The 16805-nt window shown below is 40.5% G+C and overlaps 1 protein-coding gene across 3 annotated transcripts in view; it reads left to right on the top strand.

Annotated features, from left to right (window-relative positions):
• Positions 1–16805, top strand: part of LOC139763535 (low-density lipoprotein receptor-related protein 2-like) — a 572659-nt gene that overhangs the window by 530386 nt on the left and 25468 nt on the right. For all 3 annotated transcript variants that reach the window (XM_071689726.1, XM_071689725.1, XM_071689728.1), the window contains exons 17-22: positions 3291–3427; positions 4154–4331; positions 7789–7978; positions 9055–9257; positions 14436–14620; positions 15881–16091. In XM_071689726.1, the coding sequence (XP_071545827.1) occupies positions 3291–3427; positions 4154–4331; positions 7789–7978; positions 9055–9257; positions 14436–14620; positions 15881–16091 (1104 nt within the window). The remainder of the gene's footprint in view (positions 1–3290; positions 3428–4153; positions 4332–7788; positions 7979–9054; positions 9258–14435; positions 14621–15880; positions 16092–16805) is intronic.

Raw genomic sequence — 16805 nt, 5'->3', positions numbered from 1 at the left:
CTGTGTATATATCAATCACAGTACTAGCATTGCAGCAATTTGCCCCTTGCAGTCAACTACAGAAGTTTTGAGTCTCTCAAGTGCCTTAAGCACCAAATTTGTTTGATGTGCTGAATTTGGAGAGGGACACAAGGAAATGTTCAAACATTCAAAAATCTTTTCATTGAGGAAGTATTGAACTATTAATGTTAACTGATGTGTAAGCAACATCTAGTGTGGAATCCACATTAATGGAAAAACACTTGGCTTCTTGCCTACCATTACTTTCCCATTGATCATGCTTTGAACTTCCACTTTCATGGACCTGTTAAGGTCATAAAAGAGTATGTTTGAAAGATATGATGGAGTGCTTAGACCTTCATTCCATCATCTTCCAAGGCAATCAGCAAAAAAATGAATCATAATGTGACAGAAGCTCCATAATCCCCAAGAAGTTCCCATTGTGTACTGAACCAATCAGCTGATCATGGCCCTTCAAGGGTAAACCTTGTTCAGTGAGGAATTTTACTGTAAATGCCACGCATATTAGAAATAGCTTCCAGGTAGTCTCTCTTCCTGAGTTCTCCATATGTCAGTTGTTTGTAGATACACAAATGTTTTATTTAGCGGAAGATAGCCATCTTAATCACTACAACTCTATTATGCCTGCTGTTTTTGTGTGTTTTGATATATTCATTGGCATGTTTCCAGTCATCATGCCCACATGTGAAGCTAGAAGAAACCTGAGCTAAAAACATACATGAATAGCAATAGATTTTGCCAGTTGATGGGGAATGCCTATATCAAATTTGATCAAATGATTGTTTCTCGATTTTTCATATAATTTTCAAAGAAGGCTTTTCTTCAATATGTTGCCTTTCTTTGGTCACACTTCCCAGAGACTGCATACTCATGATATGATGCCAGAAAACCATCATCAATATTTTGACATGGCTCAGTTTGTCTTAAATATTTTGCTGAATTAGGGATACAATGAAATGTTGGAGTCAATTGTGGGGGTGAAGGAATGTATGTTAAATGAGCCAAGTTCATGAAATAGGCCAATACTGTGCTGCATGAGCCCTCTCACTTGCTGGCAGTAGAGCCAGACATTTATTGGATAAGAGATAGGATTTACCAGCACACATTTTATGTACTCCAGAAGTTTTAAAGTACATAGATCACGATTTTCTGTCTCTGCTTGGCATCTTTTTACTTTTGATGTTCATTTTGCAGATTATTATTGTTGAATGAAATCTTTATTGTACTCTTTATTTGCAGATAACTAAAGATCTGTTGCATGAAGTATTATTAGCAAAATCTCATGATTTGCATTGTGACTTAGTTGATTTCATACCTATAACATCAGAAAAAGTCATCCTACATCATACGTAAACATGAAAAATTTGTGGTTCATAAACCTTTACATGGAGTTTTTATCCATGAGTTTCATTAACTAGTAAAAGATGTGTTCATCTGATAAACAATATCCTTTTTTTTAACATCTTGCCTCAAAGTTATCGAATTGTTGTGTAATGGTTTTTGGAGGGAAATACAATTAACAGATGACTATTCTTACAATTCTGACTTTTTTTGGAAAGAGCTATTAAAGTACTTCAACATCCTGCTTATCTGTTTCAAATTTGCAATTTTGATCGATTGAAGTATCTTTCTGTGTAAAAAAGTAGCGTTGTACTTTCACATGGAATGGGATTTCATTTCTTCTCCCTGTACTGTATACCCAGTCCTCACTTTATGGGAAATCACTATATGAGATTTCTCTGTTATTGGAGGAACCTTCTTTACCAGTCCCTCTTTTTATGTGGTCAAAATATAATACTATGCGGATTTGTGTGGTAGGAAGTGCATGAAAAGTTGAGTGAGGGTTGGTGGATGGAGTAAGCATGGGTTCAGGTGGAGTGTGCCAAGTTCCCACCAGCAGGTCAGTTTCGCAGTTACCAATGCTGTGTGTGGATCTGCCATCTTTGTGGCTTCGATACATCTGCTAATGTGATTTTCCTGCAACCTGCTGTGTTTGTTTTTGTTATTTTGGCATCCAAACATGTAGCAACATCTACCCAAGAAACAGCAGTTAAACAGAAGAGAGCTCCTCTAACATCAGAACAATGCTAGAACTCTTAGAAATGTGCTGATGCTGGCAAGGGAGCTTCAGCACTTGGAAGTGTTTACAACCTGAATGAATTTAAAATCCACAGCATAAAGAAGAATACAGAGGAAATTCAGATTACTGTGGATTGTTCTACACTACTGTCTGCCAAGGTAACCACAAGGGTTAGAAATCTATATACAGAGAAGATGGAGAAAATATTTTTGTTATACATAGAGCATGAGATGAATATGAAAATCAGTCTGTTTGACCTTCTGCTCAGGTCTATAGCTTTGAAGATCTATGAGCATTTGTGTAAAGAACACAATGTAGCTGAGCCAGAGCCATTTCAGGCTAGTAAAGAATGGCTAGATAAGTTTATTCCATGTTAGAAGCTATATGATGTGAAGGTAATAGGCAAATCCATCAATGCTGACCAAGAACCTGCTGCATGTATCCCATTTTTCTTTGTACGTTTATTGGATTTCTGTATGTGATTTCTCTTTGTGAAAGGTTTTTGTAGAATATTCTTTTTTTTTTCTTTTAAACTATTCGCCATTTCCCGTGTTAGCGAGGTAGCGTTAGGAACAGAGGACTGGGCCTTTTTTGGAATATCCTCACCTGGCCCCCTCTGTTCCTTCTTTTGGAAAAAAAAGAAACGAGAGGGGAGGATTTCCAGCCCCCCGCTCCTTCCCCTTTTAGTCGCCTTTTACGACACACAGGGAATATGTGGGAAGTTCCATTAACCTAACCTAACAACCTAACCTAACCTAACCTAACCAAGGGTGAGGATGTTCCCTCAGAGGCCCAGTCCTCTGTTCTTAACGCTACCTTGCTGATGCAGGAAATGTTGAATAGTTTGAAAAAAAAAAGATAAAGCAAGGGATGGGTGTATTGTATAATGAACTTGCTTTTTGGCCAGTTTTTAGGCTTTTTAGATTTGCTTATGCTCTCATGAATGGTGACCAATATGATATCAGTTTTCATCTTTATATACTGACCACATGTTTATAGGTTTCTTTCTGTACCAACTAATATTGTTTAGGACACAGCCAGGCAGCATTTTTTTGCTTAAGCAGTATTACAAGGAAGAAAGATTTTGTATATTTGAACATTTTTTGTTTCACTGTTGAATATCAGAATACTGATGAATGAATTTTCAGTTGTTTTATTTTATTATTTTTTATTTGCATTTCACTTCCAGGTAACGTGTCCAAGTAGCCATTTCAAGTGCAAAAATTCAAGGTGCATATTCCACTCCTGGTTATGTGATGGTGATGATGATTGTGGAGATGGCTCTGATGAGGATAATGTTCATGCATGTGGAAAGCCAGTCTTCAGGTCAGTCTCATCCTCAATTTATCAAAACTATTTCTGTTATCAGAACACCAACTTGCTCATCTGCTGTGGAGTATGAATTTTATGATTCCTGTAGTAAGCACACTTGTGCAAAATGTAATGTGCACATTAGAGATAGGTGATGCCAAATCCATCAACCCGAAATCTGGATGTTCCAGAAACTAGCTATTTTGGTTACTGACTTACATTTCCAACTAAGAATTACTGAAAACCACTGAAAATAAATACAACAATTACACATTGTCCCATGGAACAATGGGGTTCCATTCTTAGAGATCTGATGTTCAAAAAGCATGCTTGTATATGACAATTAAAACCCAGTTATAAGGGTGGTTATATACCTGACCAAAAGTTTGTGTCCGCTTTTCTTTTTACATTATAGGTACTTGTGATATCAGGCATTTATGTTGTTTGATAAGAACTTTTACCACTTTCCTGCAAATGCACAAATCTTGTTCAGATTTGATGCAAAAGAATCATTCTCATCATGGTAACATATAAACTTTCATAATCTCTAATAGTTGGAATTACAAGCTTTTCTGAAGATATTTAGATGTCAGCTGAAAGAAAATATCTGAAAGAACTACTTTTTTTTAAGTTTTTAAGATTATTTTTCTAATGATGCAACTTTGTGCTTTCAAATAAGCAACATTTCATATTAACATTTTTCTTTGTGTAATGTACATTACATTGCTGTTTTAACCACAGTTGTGGCTCAGGAAAATGGAGGTGTGAAGGGGTGCTCAACTCTTGCATTAACAACAGTCAAGTTTGTGATGGCAAAGAGGATTGTCCAAATGGGGTGGATGAGGGACGTGGTTGCAGGGATGATGACTGTAAGGGTGAAGAACTCCAGTGTTCTGTAGCCTGTATGCAAACACCCAATGTAAGTTGCTTCTATGAAATTATTAATTTCTCCCTGTGGTCTCTCCTGTGAACGAGATATATTCCCATGAAATATGTGAATTAGGACCTTTCCAACCCTTATAATTCTGGTGTGGAAACACTTAACCTTTGATAAGGGTTCACATACAATTCTAGGATGATCAAAGTAGATTTTAACTAACCCATCAAAAACACAGTTACCCACTTTCTTGAGAAATTTACCAGCAATACAATCCACTCCAGCCTCCTTGCCATGTTTCATCAAATGAAAGGCTTTCACCACCTCTCTTCACCATGCCACTTGTCATGACTCTCACTTTGCATACCTTGCTTTTGCCACCTTATCATCAAACACATTACCAATACTTCAAAATAGTCTCTTCATCTCTACTACCTTTTCCCCATTTTTCCCCTTCACCAGCATTCCCATTTGTTGTTTTTTCACACTTTTCTAAACCTTCTTCCTAAACATTTTCTTAATCTCCCTGAAGTTTACTGATACTTGTTCATCCCAGCTATCATTTGGCTTCCTTTTCTGCCTCTGCATCTTCTTGACCTCCTGCCACTTTGTCTGGTACACTTAGTAAAAAAATATCTTAACATGGTGAAATGATATGACACCATGAAAGAAGGATTTTGAGAAATGCCCATTGATCTGGCCTCTTTTCATATTAAAATGTATTAATTGCTAGAGAGACATTTTATCCCATTTGCCATAATGAATGTTATATTGATTTTATATTTTGATGGAAATGACAATAAGGTGGGCTGCAGTAATTATTCAGAAATTTGCCTCATTCACATTTTCCTTTCAAGAGAACACGAGTCATATTAATGATTTTGAAAATCCTTCACACCCATCAGGGAAAATACTTATTTTACCTTGTGTACTTCTCTTAACTACTTAAACTCCATCCTTGTAGTAATGTCCACACAACTCTCTTTTGTCTTTCACTAGCAATCTAAGATTGTTATCCCACTTAGTCAGTACCCTTTCTCCCATGCCCACTTCCCACCTACCACTCACTTCCCTTGCAGATGTCAGCACTGCTTCCTTAAATACCTCCCATTCCTCATCCACTCATCTAGTTTCATTTATTCTCAGCTTTAGCCAATCTGCACTTGGTCTTTCTTGGTTACTCTTCATGCAAGCTGCTTCTCCAAACTCAAATTCCTCTTTTCTTAAAGTCTTTACAAATCTTCATCTCACCTCCACCAAGTAATGATCAGACATCCCACCAGCTGTCCCTTTCCGTATGTTTACATCCAAGAGTCTCTCTTATTTACACTTGTTAGTTAGTATGTAATCCAATAATTCCCACGTAATCTTTCCTACTCACCAACTTATACTCATGTATATCCTTCTAGTTAAACCAGGTTTTCCCAACTGCCAGTCCTCTTTCAGCACACAACTACACAAGCTGTTCGCCATTTCCATTCCCATCACTGTGTATCCCATGCCTTCCAATTATACCCTCAACTGCCACGTTACCCTTTCTATCTATCCACCGTTCCACGATTTCTCTCCCTCTTGTTTTCCCCATGTCACAGGTGGTCTTCCTCTCATGCCATCCAACATTACCCTTTTTGTCTGAGTGCAGAAATTGTCTGTGCATTTATGTTTTCAAAACAGTTGTTAGTCATGTGCATTTTCATATTTTTATTTTGTTCATCTATTTCACGTAATCACTGTCTCCCAGGTTAGCGAGGTAGCGCAAGGAAACAGACGAAAGAATGGCCTAACCCACCCACATACACATGTGTATGCATAAATGCCTGTGTATGTATATGTGAAACATACACATACACAGACATTGTACATATTCATACTTGCTGCCTTCATCCATTCCCGTCGCAACCCCGACACCCACCCATCCACACACCCACCCACCCCCCCACACACCCACCCCCACCACCACACACCCAACACCACTCCTCCACCCCACGCCCACTCCTCCACCCCACGCCCACACCCACCCACACCCTCTCACACATACCCACCCCCACTCGCACCCAGCCCAACTCACACCCACATACCCACCCACCCACACACACACACCCACCCACCCACACCCACCCATACTCACATCCCCACACCCACACCCCCCACACACCCCCACACCCACCCACCCCCACACACACACACCCACACCCACACCCAAACCCACACACCCCCACACCCACAGCCACCCCACCACCACACCCTCACCCCCAACTCCACACACATGTGCACCACCCCCACCCACACCCCGACACCCACCCACACCCCCACAACCAAACCCACACACCGACCCTCACACCCACCCACACACCGACCCACACACCCACCAACACACCCACACACACACCCACACACATACCCACACCCACAACGACACACTCACCTACATTCACACCCACCCACATGCCCACACCCACATCCACACCCACCCACACACTCCCATACCCCCACACCATCACCCACCAACACCCACCCCACACCCACCCACACACACACACACACACACACACACACACACACACACACACACACACCCACACCCACACCAGTATCCCACACCCACTCCCACGTCCACACACCCACACCCCATCACCCCCCACCCACACCACTCCCCACACACCCCATACCCCCACACACCCCTTACCAATACCCCCACCTCCTTACCCCACACACCCACACCCACCCACCCACACATACCAGCGCACCCACACACACCCACACACCTATCCACCCACCCTCCCACCCACCCACCCACACACACACACACACACACACACACACACACACACACACACACACACACACACACACCCATTAACCCCCACACACACACCCACCCCCACACCCCTTCCCCCTACCCTCCCCATACCCCCTACCCCCAATCCTTCTACTCCCACCCCCTACCCCACACACCCACACCAGTACTCCCACACCCACACCCCATCATTCCCCACCCACACCACACCCCCACACCCCCATACCCTCACACCCCCTTACAAATACCCACACCCATAACACCCCCTACCCTACTCCCTCCTACCTCAACCCAAACCCCAACCCCCTTCCCCCACCCCCACCCCACCCCATGCGACCCCTCCTACCCCCCACCCCACTCCCACTCCCTTCTACCCCTACCCCCACCCCCCTCCCCTCACACCAGTACCCAACACACCCATCACCCACACACCCACCACCCACCCACACAACCACCCACCCACACAACCACCCACACCCCCAACTGCCACACCCACATACACACTGACACTCACACACCACCCACTTTGCCCCCATACTCCCCTACCCCCCACCCCTATCACCCCACCCTCTACCCCCCCACCATGCATTTTTATATAATTGATGATTTATGCATACAATGATTAGGATAGAAATGATTATTTTTAGATTTCTTGTTTTATAATTATATGATTATAGCTATATCATATGCTTCACATCTCAGGGTCGAGAGTGCATATGTAATGAAGGTGAACGACTTATGAATGGCAGCAGCACAGAATGTGAAGATATCAATGAGTGTGATCCTCCAGGAAAGTGCTCCCAGAATTGCACAAATTTGAAGGGCACATTTATTTGCTCATGTGCTAAAGGATACATTTTAGATGCTAATAAGAAAACGTGTAAGGCTGCAAGTAAGTTCAACATATTGAATGTTAATTTTAAGGTTAGTTCTCTTAAGAATAGTTTCCTTGAAAAGCTAGAAGAACTTTGGAACAGTAGAAACAGATTTTGAGATTTTCACTGTATTAGCAAGTTTTTGTTATGATAATTAATGGGCTTAAGATGTATTTACCAGATAACTTATTATAAATTTTTGCAATATTATGTACATTATTTGATGATTTAGAAATGTCTTGTAGGAGACCTCTATTAATCTGTAATTCCCTGTGTGTCATAAAAGGCAACTAAAAGGGGAGGGAGCGGGAGGCTGGAAATCTTCCCCTTTAGTTTTTAATTTTCCAAGAAGAAACAGAGAAGGGAGGCCAAATGAAGATATTCCCCCTAAGGCTCAGTCCTTTGTTCTTAACGCAACCTCGCTAATGCTGGAATTGGTGAATATGTATGAAAAAGATTATTAGTATTTTTATTATCCTTGATCAGCATCTCCTGCATCAGCAAGGTAGCGACAGGAAACAGACGAAGAATGGCCCATCCACTCGCATATACATACATAACGCCCATACACATATATGTACATACATTTACATATCGTTCACACTCAGTCTCTAGCTGCCATGTGTAACGCACCAAAACCACAGCTCCCTATCCATATCCAGGCCCCACAGACCTTTCCATGGCTTACCCCAGACGTTTTACATGCCCTGATTCAGTCCATTGACAGCTTGTTGACCCCAGTATACCACATTATTCCAGTTCATTGTATTCCTTGCATGCCTCTCACCCTCCTTATGTTCAGACCCTGATCGCTCAAAGTCTTTTTCACTCCATCCCTCCACCTCCAATTTGCACTACTTTGCTAATACAGGGGGTAGGGAATATATAAACAAAAATTATGTATATATAAATATTTGTTTGGGTATGGTTGCGCATTATGAATATATGTTAGGAGGAGTGGATTAAAAGATAATAGGGTGCGATAGTTGCTTTGAATATTATGTCCTTACAGAGTAACATCCCCAACTTCCACTTTTATTTAGGTCTTTGTATATAATAATATTGAGTAGAAATTATTTTTTATTTGTTACAGACCAGTCAGAGGCTTTCCTGGTAATCAGCAATCGTCGCAGCATTTTGATTGCTGATCTGCATCAGCGAAGTTTGGAGAGAGTACCAGTGCTTGTTGAAAATGTTGTTGCAACAGCTTCTGATATGAAGAATGGTACACTATTCTGGTCAGATATGAAAGTCAAGCAGATTGTAAAATTGGAAAAGGGAGGCCAGCCTGAAGTGGTAAGTGTTCTCTCTCTCTCTCTCTCTCTCTCTCTCTCTCTCTCTCTCTCTCTCTCTCTCTCTCTCTCTCTCTCTCTCTCTCTCTCTCTTGCCGAACAATTTACACTTGTATGGCTGACACACATATGTAGTAGTTACAGGTAATGCAGAAAGAAAAATATTGTTTTCGAATAGAAGGTGTTGCTTGTTTCAAGCAAGGAGATCACTCCAATCACTGTCTAGAAATTTACTTTTGAGAATTGCCCAAACTCTCTTCTTTGGTAAGATTTAAAGAAAAGTATGGAGAAAAAGTCTCACACTCATCTCCTGTATGTCATACAAGACATCTGAGTGAATTAGAGACAAGGGGATAAAAGTCCTTCCTTCCATTATTATCGTTTTCTAAGATTAGGAAAAGAAGGAGCAAAGCAAGATTTATTCTTGAAGGTTAACTTCCTTAAGCTACCCTGCTGAGGTGGGAAAGTAAGCACATATAAAGAAGGATGAAAATCAAGGTAGTTCTGTTTCAGGCTTCTCTTCCATGCCCTCGCACATGTAGTATACTGTAGACCTATTCCATTCTGTAAGACTTGCATTCATATCTCCCACCATCAAGATGCCAAGTGCATAGGTTTCAATCCTGTTTGCAGAAGCCAGTCCATTGTCGGGTTAACCCAGCTCTTTATCCTTTCTGAAGAGTTGGTCGATAAACTCCTTTGTGTTGCTTATTTTTTCTCTAAAAACCAAGGCTTTTCATTCATGTTAAAAGCATTTCTTGGTGCTGCCCATCCCTAAGAAATGCCACTACTTTAACACTTCCCTCTGTTTGTCCATTGCTGTCACTTTTGTTGCAAGAGCCTTCAAAAATCTCCCTAACTTTCATTTTTTCTGACTTTTAGAATCCAATTTCCTTCTTTTTGACAACTTGTCTTATTCCATGTTAATATTTATATGTTTTAGATAATTTTTCATGCTAAAACCACCAAATAATCGGTAAATTTTAGCTCATTACAAATTCCACAAAGTTATTCTGTCGATCGAACCAATACAGTTTGTACAGTTCTGAATCAGCTAGTGATCTTCTTTGCTCTGTAACTCTCCTCTGATCTTCCTCTGTCATGGATTTTAGTGAAATTTTTGTCATGGCCCTTGGCATTTGACAAGGTGTGGCATAAGCCTTTGCCTTCTACATTTTCTTCTTGTGATTTTTTCTGCTCTTTGTTCCCTAGTACACAGCTCTCTCTCCAGCCATTCCATTATTGTAGTAATTGGAGAAGCAAGCTTCATATCCTGTCAACAGTGGTGTCCTTCAGAGTTCTGTCCTTTTGCTTTATTCCATTCTTCTCTCTATAAGTAATTTTCTATATTCAACCAATAGCACTGTTCCTTCTTGTACTGATGACTCTACTTTCCATGCTCTAACTTAATTTTCCTATCTTTTTTCTTGTGATATTCATTCTTTTTCTCACTGAATATATTTTCTTTCAATTTGGACCAGTGCCACTTCTTGGAATGGGAAAGCAGTAACCTAGATAGATATAGTGCCTTAGCACAATTTTTCCCCATATCTGCAAGTGTCACTTGTTCCCCTCTCTTCTGTTTCAACCTGCAGCAACATAAAAATGATTGGCATAACCATATCCTCTTTTCAGTCCTGGAAACCCAACATAATCAGCATAAATTCTTCCATTAAGTTTGGATGTGGTTTCAATGCAGTGATTTTTTTTTTATAAGTAACTTTTTATATCTATGAAGGTTTCATTTGCCATGATATGGTGTACTACTCACATATCTTAGGTGGTTCTTCATCCACCTATCTGTTGGTAAGAGTGAATCAAAACTCTTCTTTCTCAATGATTATCCTGGCATCACTTCTCTCCATCCAGGCCTTTCTGTACACTGTGATGTTGATACCCTGTACCTGTTCCAGAGATATTTTTTGGTCACTGCTTTTGTGAGCTGTGTGCATGTGTTCTTGCCATAAAGGCTTGGACCAAAGACACATGTTTGTCTGACTCTTTTCAAAGTTTTTGTGTGAAGGCCAGCCCCTCAAGAAGTGACTGAGATACCTCTTCCTTTTCTTCAATAGCTACACTACAGAATTCTTTTTCTCCATTCATCCTTTCCTCTTTCTATAACCTTTCTACCATCGGGTCAGGTCTACAAATATCAGCTGAGCCCTGATTTATATCTACTTTCTTTGTATCATATTCATTTTTCTTTCCGTCAAGATGGCTTTGACTTAGACATATTTCGCCTACCATGTTGGTCACTGTTAGAAATGAATTGTCCCATTTTACTCTTTATCTAACACATTTCCTGCATCCATTGATGTTCTCTCACATTTCTTTGAAATCGCTCACTCATACCCCCCTTTCATTCCCTTACACACACTACTTCCATTATAACAGCTGTCAACAGTATTAACCAGTCTTCCATGCACACCATATGAAGTCAGATCTTCCCAAAGTGCCTTTCTATACATTTTATTATATGCTTTTTTCTAAATCCATAATTGCTGCATGCACCTGCTCCCTAAAAGTTTGTCACTGCTTTCTAAGTGTGCCCATCCAATCTATACACCCACTTTCATTCTGAAACGTACTTTCTTCCCATCCAACAAGGGGTTCACTGATCCTGGCCTTGCCTTCGATCATAATCCTACCATGCACTTGTCAGCAGTGCAAAGAAGACATTTCTGTGTGGTACATACACTCTTATTTTACTTCATTTCATTTTATTCAATGGTAAATTCTTTAATATCTTTCTTTCATAAAAAAGAATATTGATATGTATATTATGGTGAGAATGGAAAAAGGTGAGAACAATGGAAGTAAGGGGAGTGGGGGAGGAATGGGATGTATTTAGGGAATCAGTGATGGATTGCACAAAAGATGCTTGTGGCATGAGAAGAGTGGGAGGTGGGTTGATTAGAAAGGGTAGTGAGTGGTGGGATGAAGAAGTAAGAGTATTAGTGAAAGAGAAGAGAGAGGCATTTGGACGATTTTTGCAGGGAAAAAATGCAATTGAGTGGGAGATGTATAAAAGAAAGAGACAGGAGGTCAAGAGAAAGGTGCAAGAGGTGAAAAAAAGGGCAAATGAGAGTTGGGGTGAGAGAGTATCATTAAATTTTAGGGAGAATAAAAAGATGTTCTGGAAGGAGGTAAATAAAGTGCGTAAGACAAGGGAGCAAATGGGAACTTCGGTGAAGGGCGCAAGTGGGGAGGTGATAACAAGTAGTGGTGATGTGAGAAGGAGATGGAGTGAGTATTTTGAAGGTTTGTTGAATGTGTTTGATGATAGAGTGGCAGATATAGGGTGTTTTGGTCGAGGTGGTGTGCAAAGTGAGAGGGTTAGGGAAAATGATTTGGTAAACAGAGAAGAGGTAGTGAAAGCTTTGCGGAAGATGAAAGCCGGCAAGGCAGCGGGTTTGGATGGTATTGCAGTGGAATTTATTAAAAAAGGGGGTGACTGTATTGTTGACTGGTTGGTAAGGTTATTTAATGTATGTATGACTCATGGTGAGGTGCCTGAGGATTGGCGGAATGCGTGCATAGTGCCATTGTACAAAGGCAAAGGGGATAAGAGTGAGTGCTCAAATTACAGAGGTATAAGTTTGTTGAGTATTCCTGGTAAATTATATGGGAGGGTATTGATTGAGAGGGTGAAGGCATGTACAGAGCATCAGATTGGGGAAGAGCAGTGTGGTTTCAGAAGTGGTAGAGGATGTGTGGATCAGGTGTTTGCTTTGAAGAATGTATGTGAGAAATACTTAGAAAAGCAAATGGATTTGTATGTAGCATTTATGGATCTGGAGAAGGCATATGATAGAGTTGATAGAGATGCTCTGTGGAAGGTATTAAGAATATATGGTGTGGGAGGAAAGTTGTTAGAAGCAGTGAAAAGTTTTTATCGAGGATGTAAGGCATGTGTACGTGTAGGAAGAGAGGAAAGTGATTGGTTCTCAGTGAATGTAGGTTTGCGGCAGGGGTGTGTGATGTCTCCATGGTTGTTTAATTTGTTTATGGATGGGGTTGTTAGGGAGGTAAATGCAAGAGTTTTGGAAAGAGGGGCAAGTATGAAGTCTGTTGGGGATGAGAGAGCTTGGGAAGTGAGTCAGTTGTTGTTCGCTGATGATACAGCGCTGGTGGCTGATTCATGTGAGAAACTGCAGAAGCTGGTGACTGAGTTTGGAAAAGTGTGTGGAAGAAGAAAGTTAAGAGTAAATGTGAATAAGAGCAAGGTTATTAGGTACAGTAGGGTTGAGGGTCAAGTCAATTGGGAGGTGAGTTTGAATGGAGAAAAACTGGAGGAAGTGAAGTGTTTTAGATATCTGGGAGTGGATCTGGCAGCGGATGGAACCATGGAAGCGGAAGTGGATCATAGGGTGGGGGAGGGGGCGAAAATCCTGGGGGCCTTGAAGAATGTGTGGAAGTCGAGAACATTATCTCGGAAAGCAAAAATGGGTATGTTTGAAGGAATAGTGGTTCCAACAATGTTGTATGGTTGCGAGGCTTGGGCTATGGATAGAGTTGTGCGCAGGAGGATGGATGTGCTGGAAATGAGATGTTTGAGGACAATGTGTGGTGTGAGGTGGTTTGATCGAGTGAGTAACGTAAGGGTAAGAGAGATGTGTGGAAATAAAAAGAGCGTGGTTGAGAGAGCAGAAGAGGGTGTTTTGAAGTGGTTTGGGCACATGGAGAGGATGAGTGAGGAAAGATTGACCAAGAGGATATATGTGTCGGAGGTGGAGGGAACAAGGAGAAGAGGCAGACCAAATTGGAGGTGGAAAGATGGAGTGAAAAAGATTTTGTGTGATTGGGGCCTGAACATGCAGGAGGGTGAAAGGAGGGCAAGGAATAGAGTGAATTGGAGCGATGTGGTATACCGGGGTTGACGTGCTGTCAGTGGATTGAAGCAGGGCATGTGAAGCGTCTGGGGTAAACCATGGAAAGCTGTGTAGGTATGTGTATTTGCATGTGTGGACGTATGTATATACATGTGTATGGGGGGGGTTGGGCCATTTCTTTCGTCTGTTTCCTTGCGCTACCTCGCAAACGCGGGAGACAGCAACAAAGTATAATAAATAAATATAAATATTATGGTGCAGAAAGTAGAACATACAATGCATTAGTTAAGCCTTTTATTTTATTTTACTTTATAACATTTGTAATTATTTCACCTTAACTCTGTTTTCAGCTTGTTGGAAGTGGACTCGACCTTGTGGAAGGTCTAGCATATGATTGGATTACCGGCAATATATACTGGGTAGACTCTAGATTGAATGCTGTAGAGGTATCACGGAGAGATGGTACATATCGCATGATTTTACTCAATCAAAACATCTCCCAACCAAGAGGACTTGCTATTGACCCAATGGAAGGGTGAGTTGTGCTTAATATTATCAACTGTAGGTCATATTTAAGTCCCTTATTCTTGCCAGCAATTCTAGCTTTTTTCTTATTATCAGCCTACAACGGGGAGCAAAGTCCAAAGCTTTCTAGGAGCCCAAGAACACACAGTTGATTCATTTGTTTCTTTGATCTAAGATGAAGCTCGCATTGTCAAAGAAGTCTTGAAAATTGGTTATATATGACCTTTCTCCTGAGACTGTGTTCCACTCCAGTTCTTAAGTTTCTCCTTTGCAGTTTGTTGTTTATTTGCTCTCTTATCTTTTTCAGAGTTTTACAAACCACAAATGTTAGTTCAGCACAATTTCCAGGTCACCTTTCTCAAACACAGGCACAGCATATGCCCTTTTCCACATCTTTGAAACTATCCTTTCCTTTAGTGACTTTCTGAGCAGTACATCCAAGACTTTATCCCCCTCACACCTTGGCAATGCTGGTGCATAATTGACCTCCGCTGTGAAAACTCTTTTAGATCATCATTAAACTCCTCTCAGATATTTCCTCATTATTCTTAGAATATTTCCTTCCAGTTCCTTTCGTCTGATTTGTTGCTCTTTAACAGACACTGCTCCTGATGAAAGTATGGAAATGCTTTGGATAACATTTTGCTCTCTGCATTGTTCCTTACCTCTTTGCTCCTTTCTCCTTGCATTGCATTACTCACCATTTGCTCTCCTGTATATTTTGTATGCATTTCACTGCAGTGTTTTTTTTTTTGTACCTCCTCCAAAGTATAATCCTGAGCTCTTTTGCTTTATAACATTTCCCATTTGAACATATCCTTTGATTCTCCTTCTATATAGGCCACAAGAGGTGCCATTGTCCTGCCCCTTCATTATAGATATTATAGAACTTTATCACCATGAGAATACAACTTCCCAAAGTCTGTTTCTTTATAAATGAAATCCTCCAGTATCAACACTTTACCATCCCTTAGAAGTGAATGTATCTTTGTTCCTCCTTTTTATTGTGTATCCCGTTAGTCAGATAAAATTAAACCTTAATTCATATGTGTGTTTCATGTCCACCATTCATGCAATGTTGAGGTTGCAGATACTTATGTAATCCTTGAGTTCCTTTTCTATCCCATTTGCCAACAGGTCCTCTTAATTTTATTGATGATTGATGATACTGTGTTCTTAACCTTTAGTTTTGGGTGAAATATTGCCAACTCTTTATATTATCCCTGTCATTTATAATCGTTTTTATTACTCTATGATTGATGTTTTACAGTGCTCGCTGGTTGTTTTGGACTGACTGGGGAGAAAATCCTCGAATTGAACGTGTAGCCTTGGATGGGAAAAAGCGATCTATTATCATAGGTACAAAAATATTTTGGCCCAATGGTCTTACTGTTGATATCCCAAATAAACGAATCTACTTTGCTGACTCAAAACTTGACTACATAGACTTCTGCAATTATGATGGGAAAGAGAGACAGCAAGTAAGTATATTTCTAGATTTACTGGATACTATTTCCTGTATCTGTTTATTGTAATGATATTATTTCTTTAGAAATGTAAGAATGAACTCTTCAGAAAGGTAATGTTTTTAACCTTTAACCTCAAAGTGGCCCAGCCCTAGAATTTTCTGGGAATCCCCAGGACTCTATGCTATCAGAATATCAAGAAAATCTGTATTCTAATGAGTTGATAGGAAATATCAAGACAACATAAAGAAAAGGAAAAATATGATAAGTTATCCATATATGTTGCTGTGTGGACAATTATGTTTTGCTCATCCTCGTTTGTTGACTCATGGTGACTAATATATATTTGTCTTTCTTCATCACATTCATTGGATTACTGAGACACAAAGAAATTTTCCTATTGTTGACAGGTCAACATCTGGTGACTCATTACTGCCATAATTAGTGCCCAAAAGACTTTCATGTATTAGCCAACTATTGATATGGGGCATATACCAGGGCCATACCTTCCCCCAGGGTAACTGATACACTAGGATCTTTTCCCAGTGCTGTTTGTAGTTGACTGTAATAAAAGGCATGCCTGCAAGGCAACACCTACAAGTACAGCTAGTATTCCTTTGGAGTAAGATTTCTCCTAGAGCTATTTACAGTTGTGTGTGACAGAAGGCACCTCAACCTACCAATAAAGCTTGCCTTTGAAATTGATGCAGATTTGAGGGGGCATTCCAC

This window comes from Panulirus ornatus, chromosome 47 (genome assembly GCF_036320965.1).
Source record: "Panulirus ornatus isolate Po-2019 chromosome 47, ASM3632096v1, whole genome shotgun sequence".
Taxonomy (NCBI): Eukaryota; Metazoa; Arthropoda; class Malacostraca; order Decapoda; family Palinuridae; genus Panulirus; species Panulirus ornatus.
This window is presented reverse-complemented; position numbering and strand designations above follow the sequence as displayed.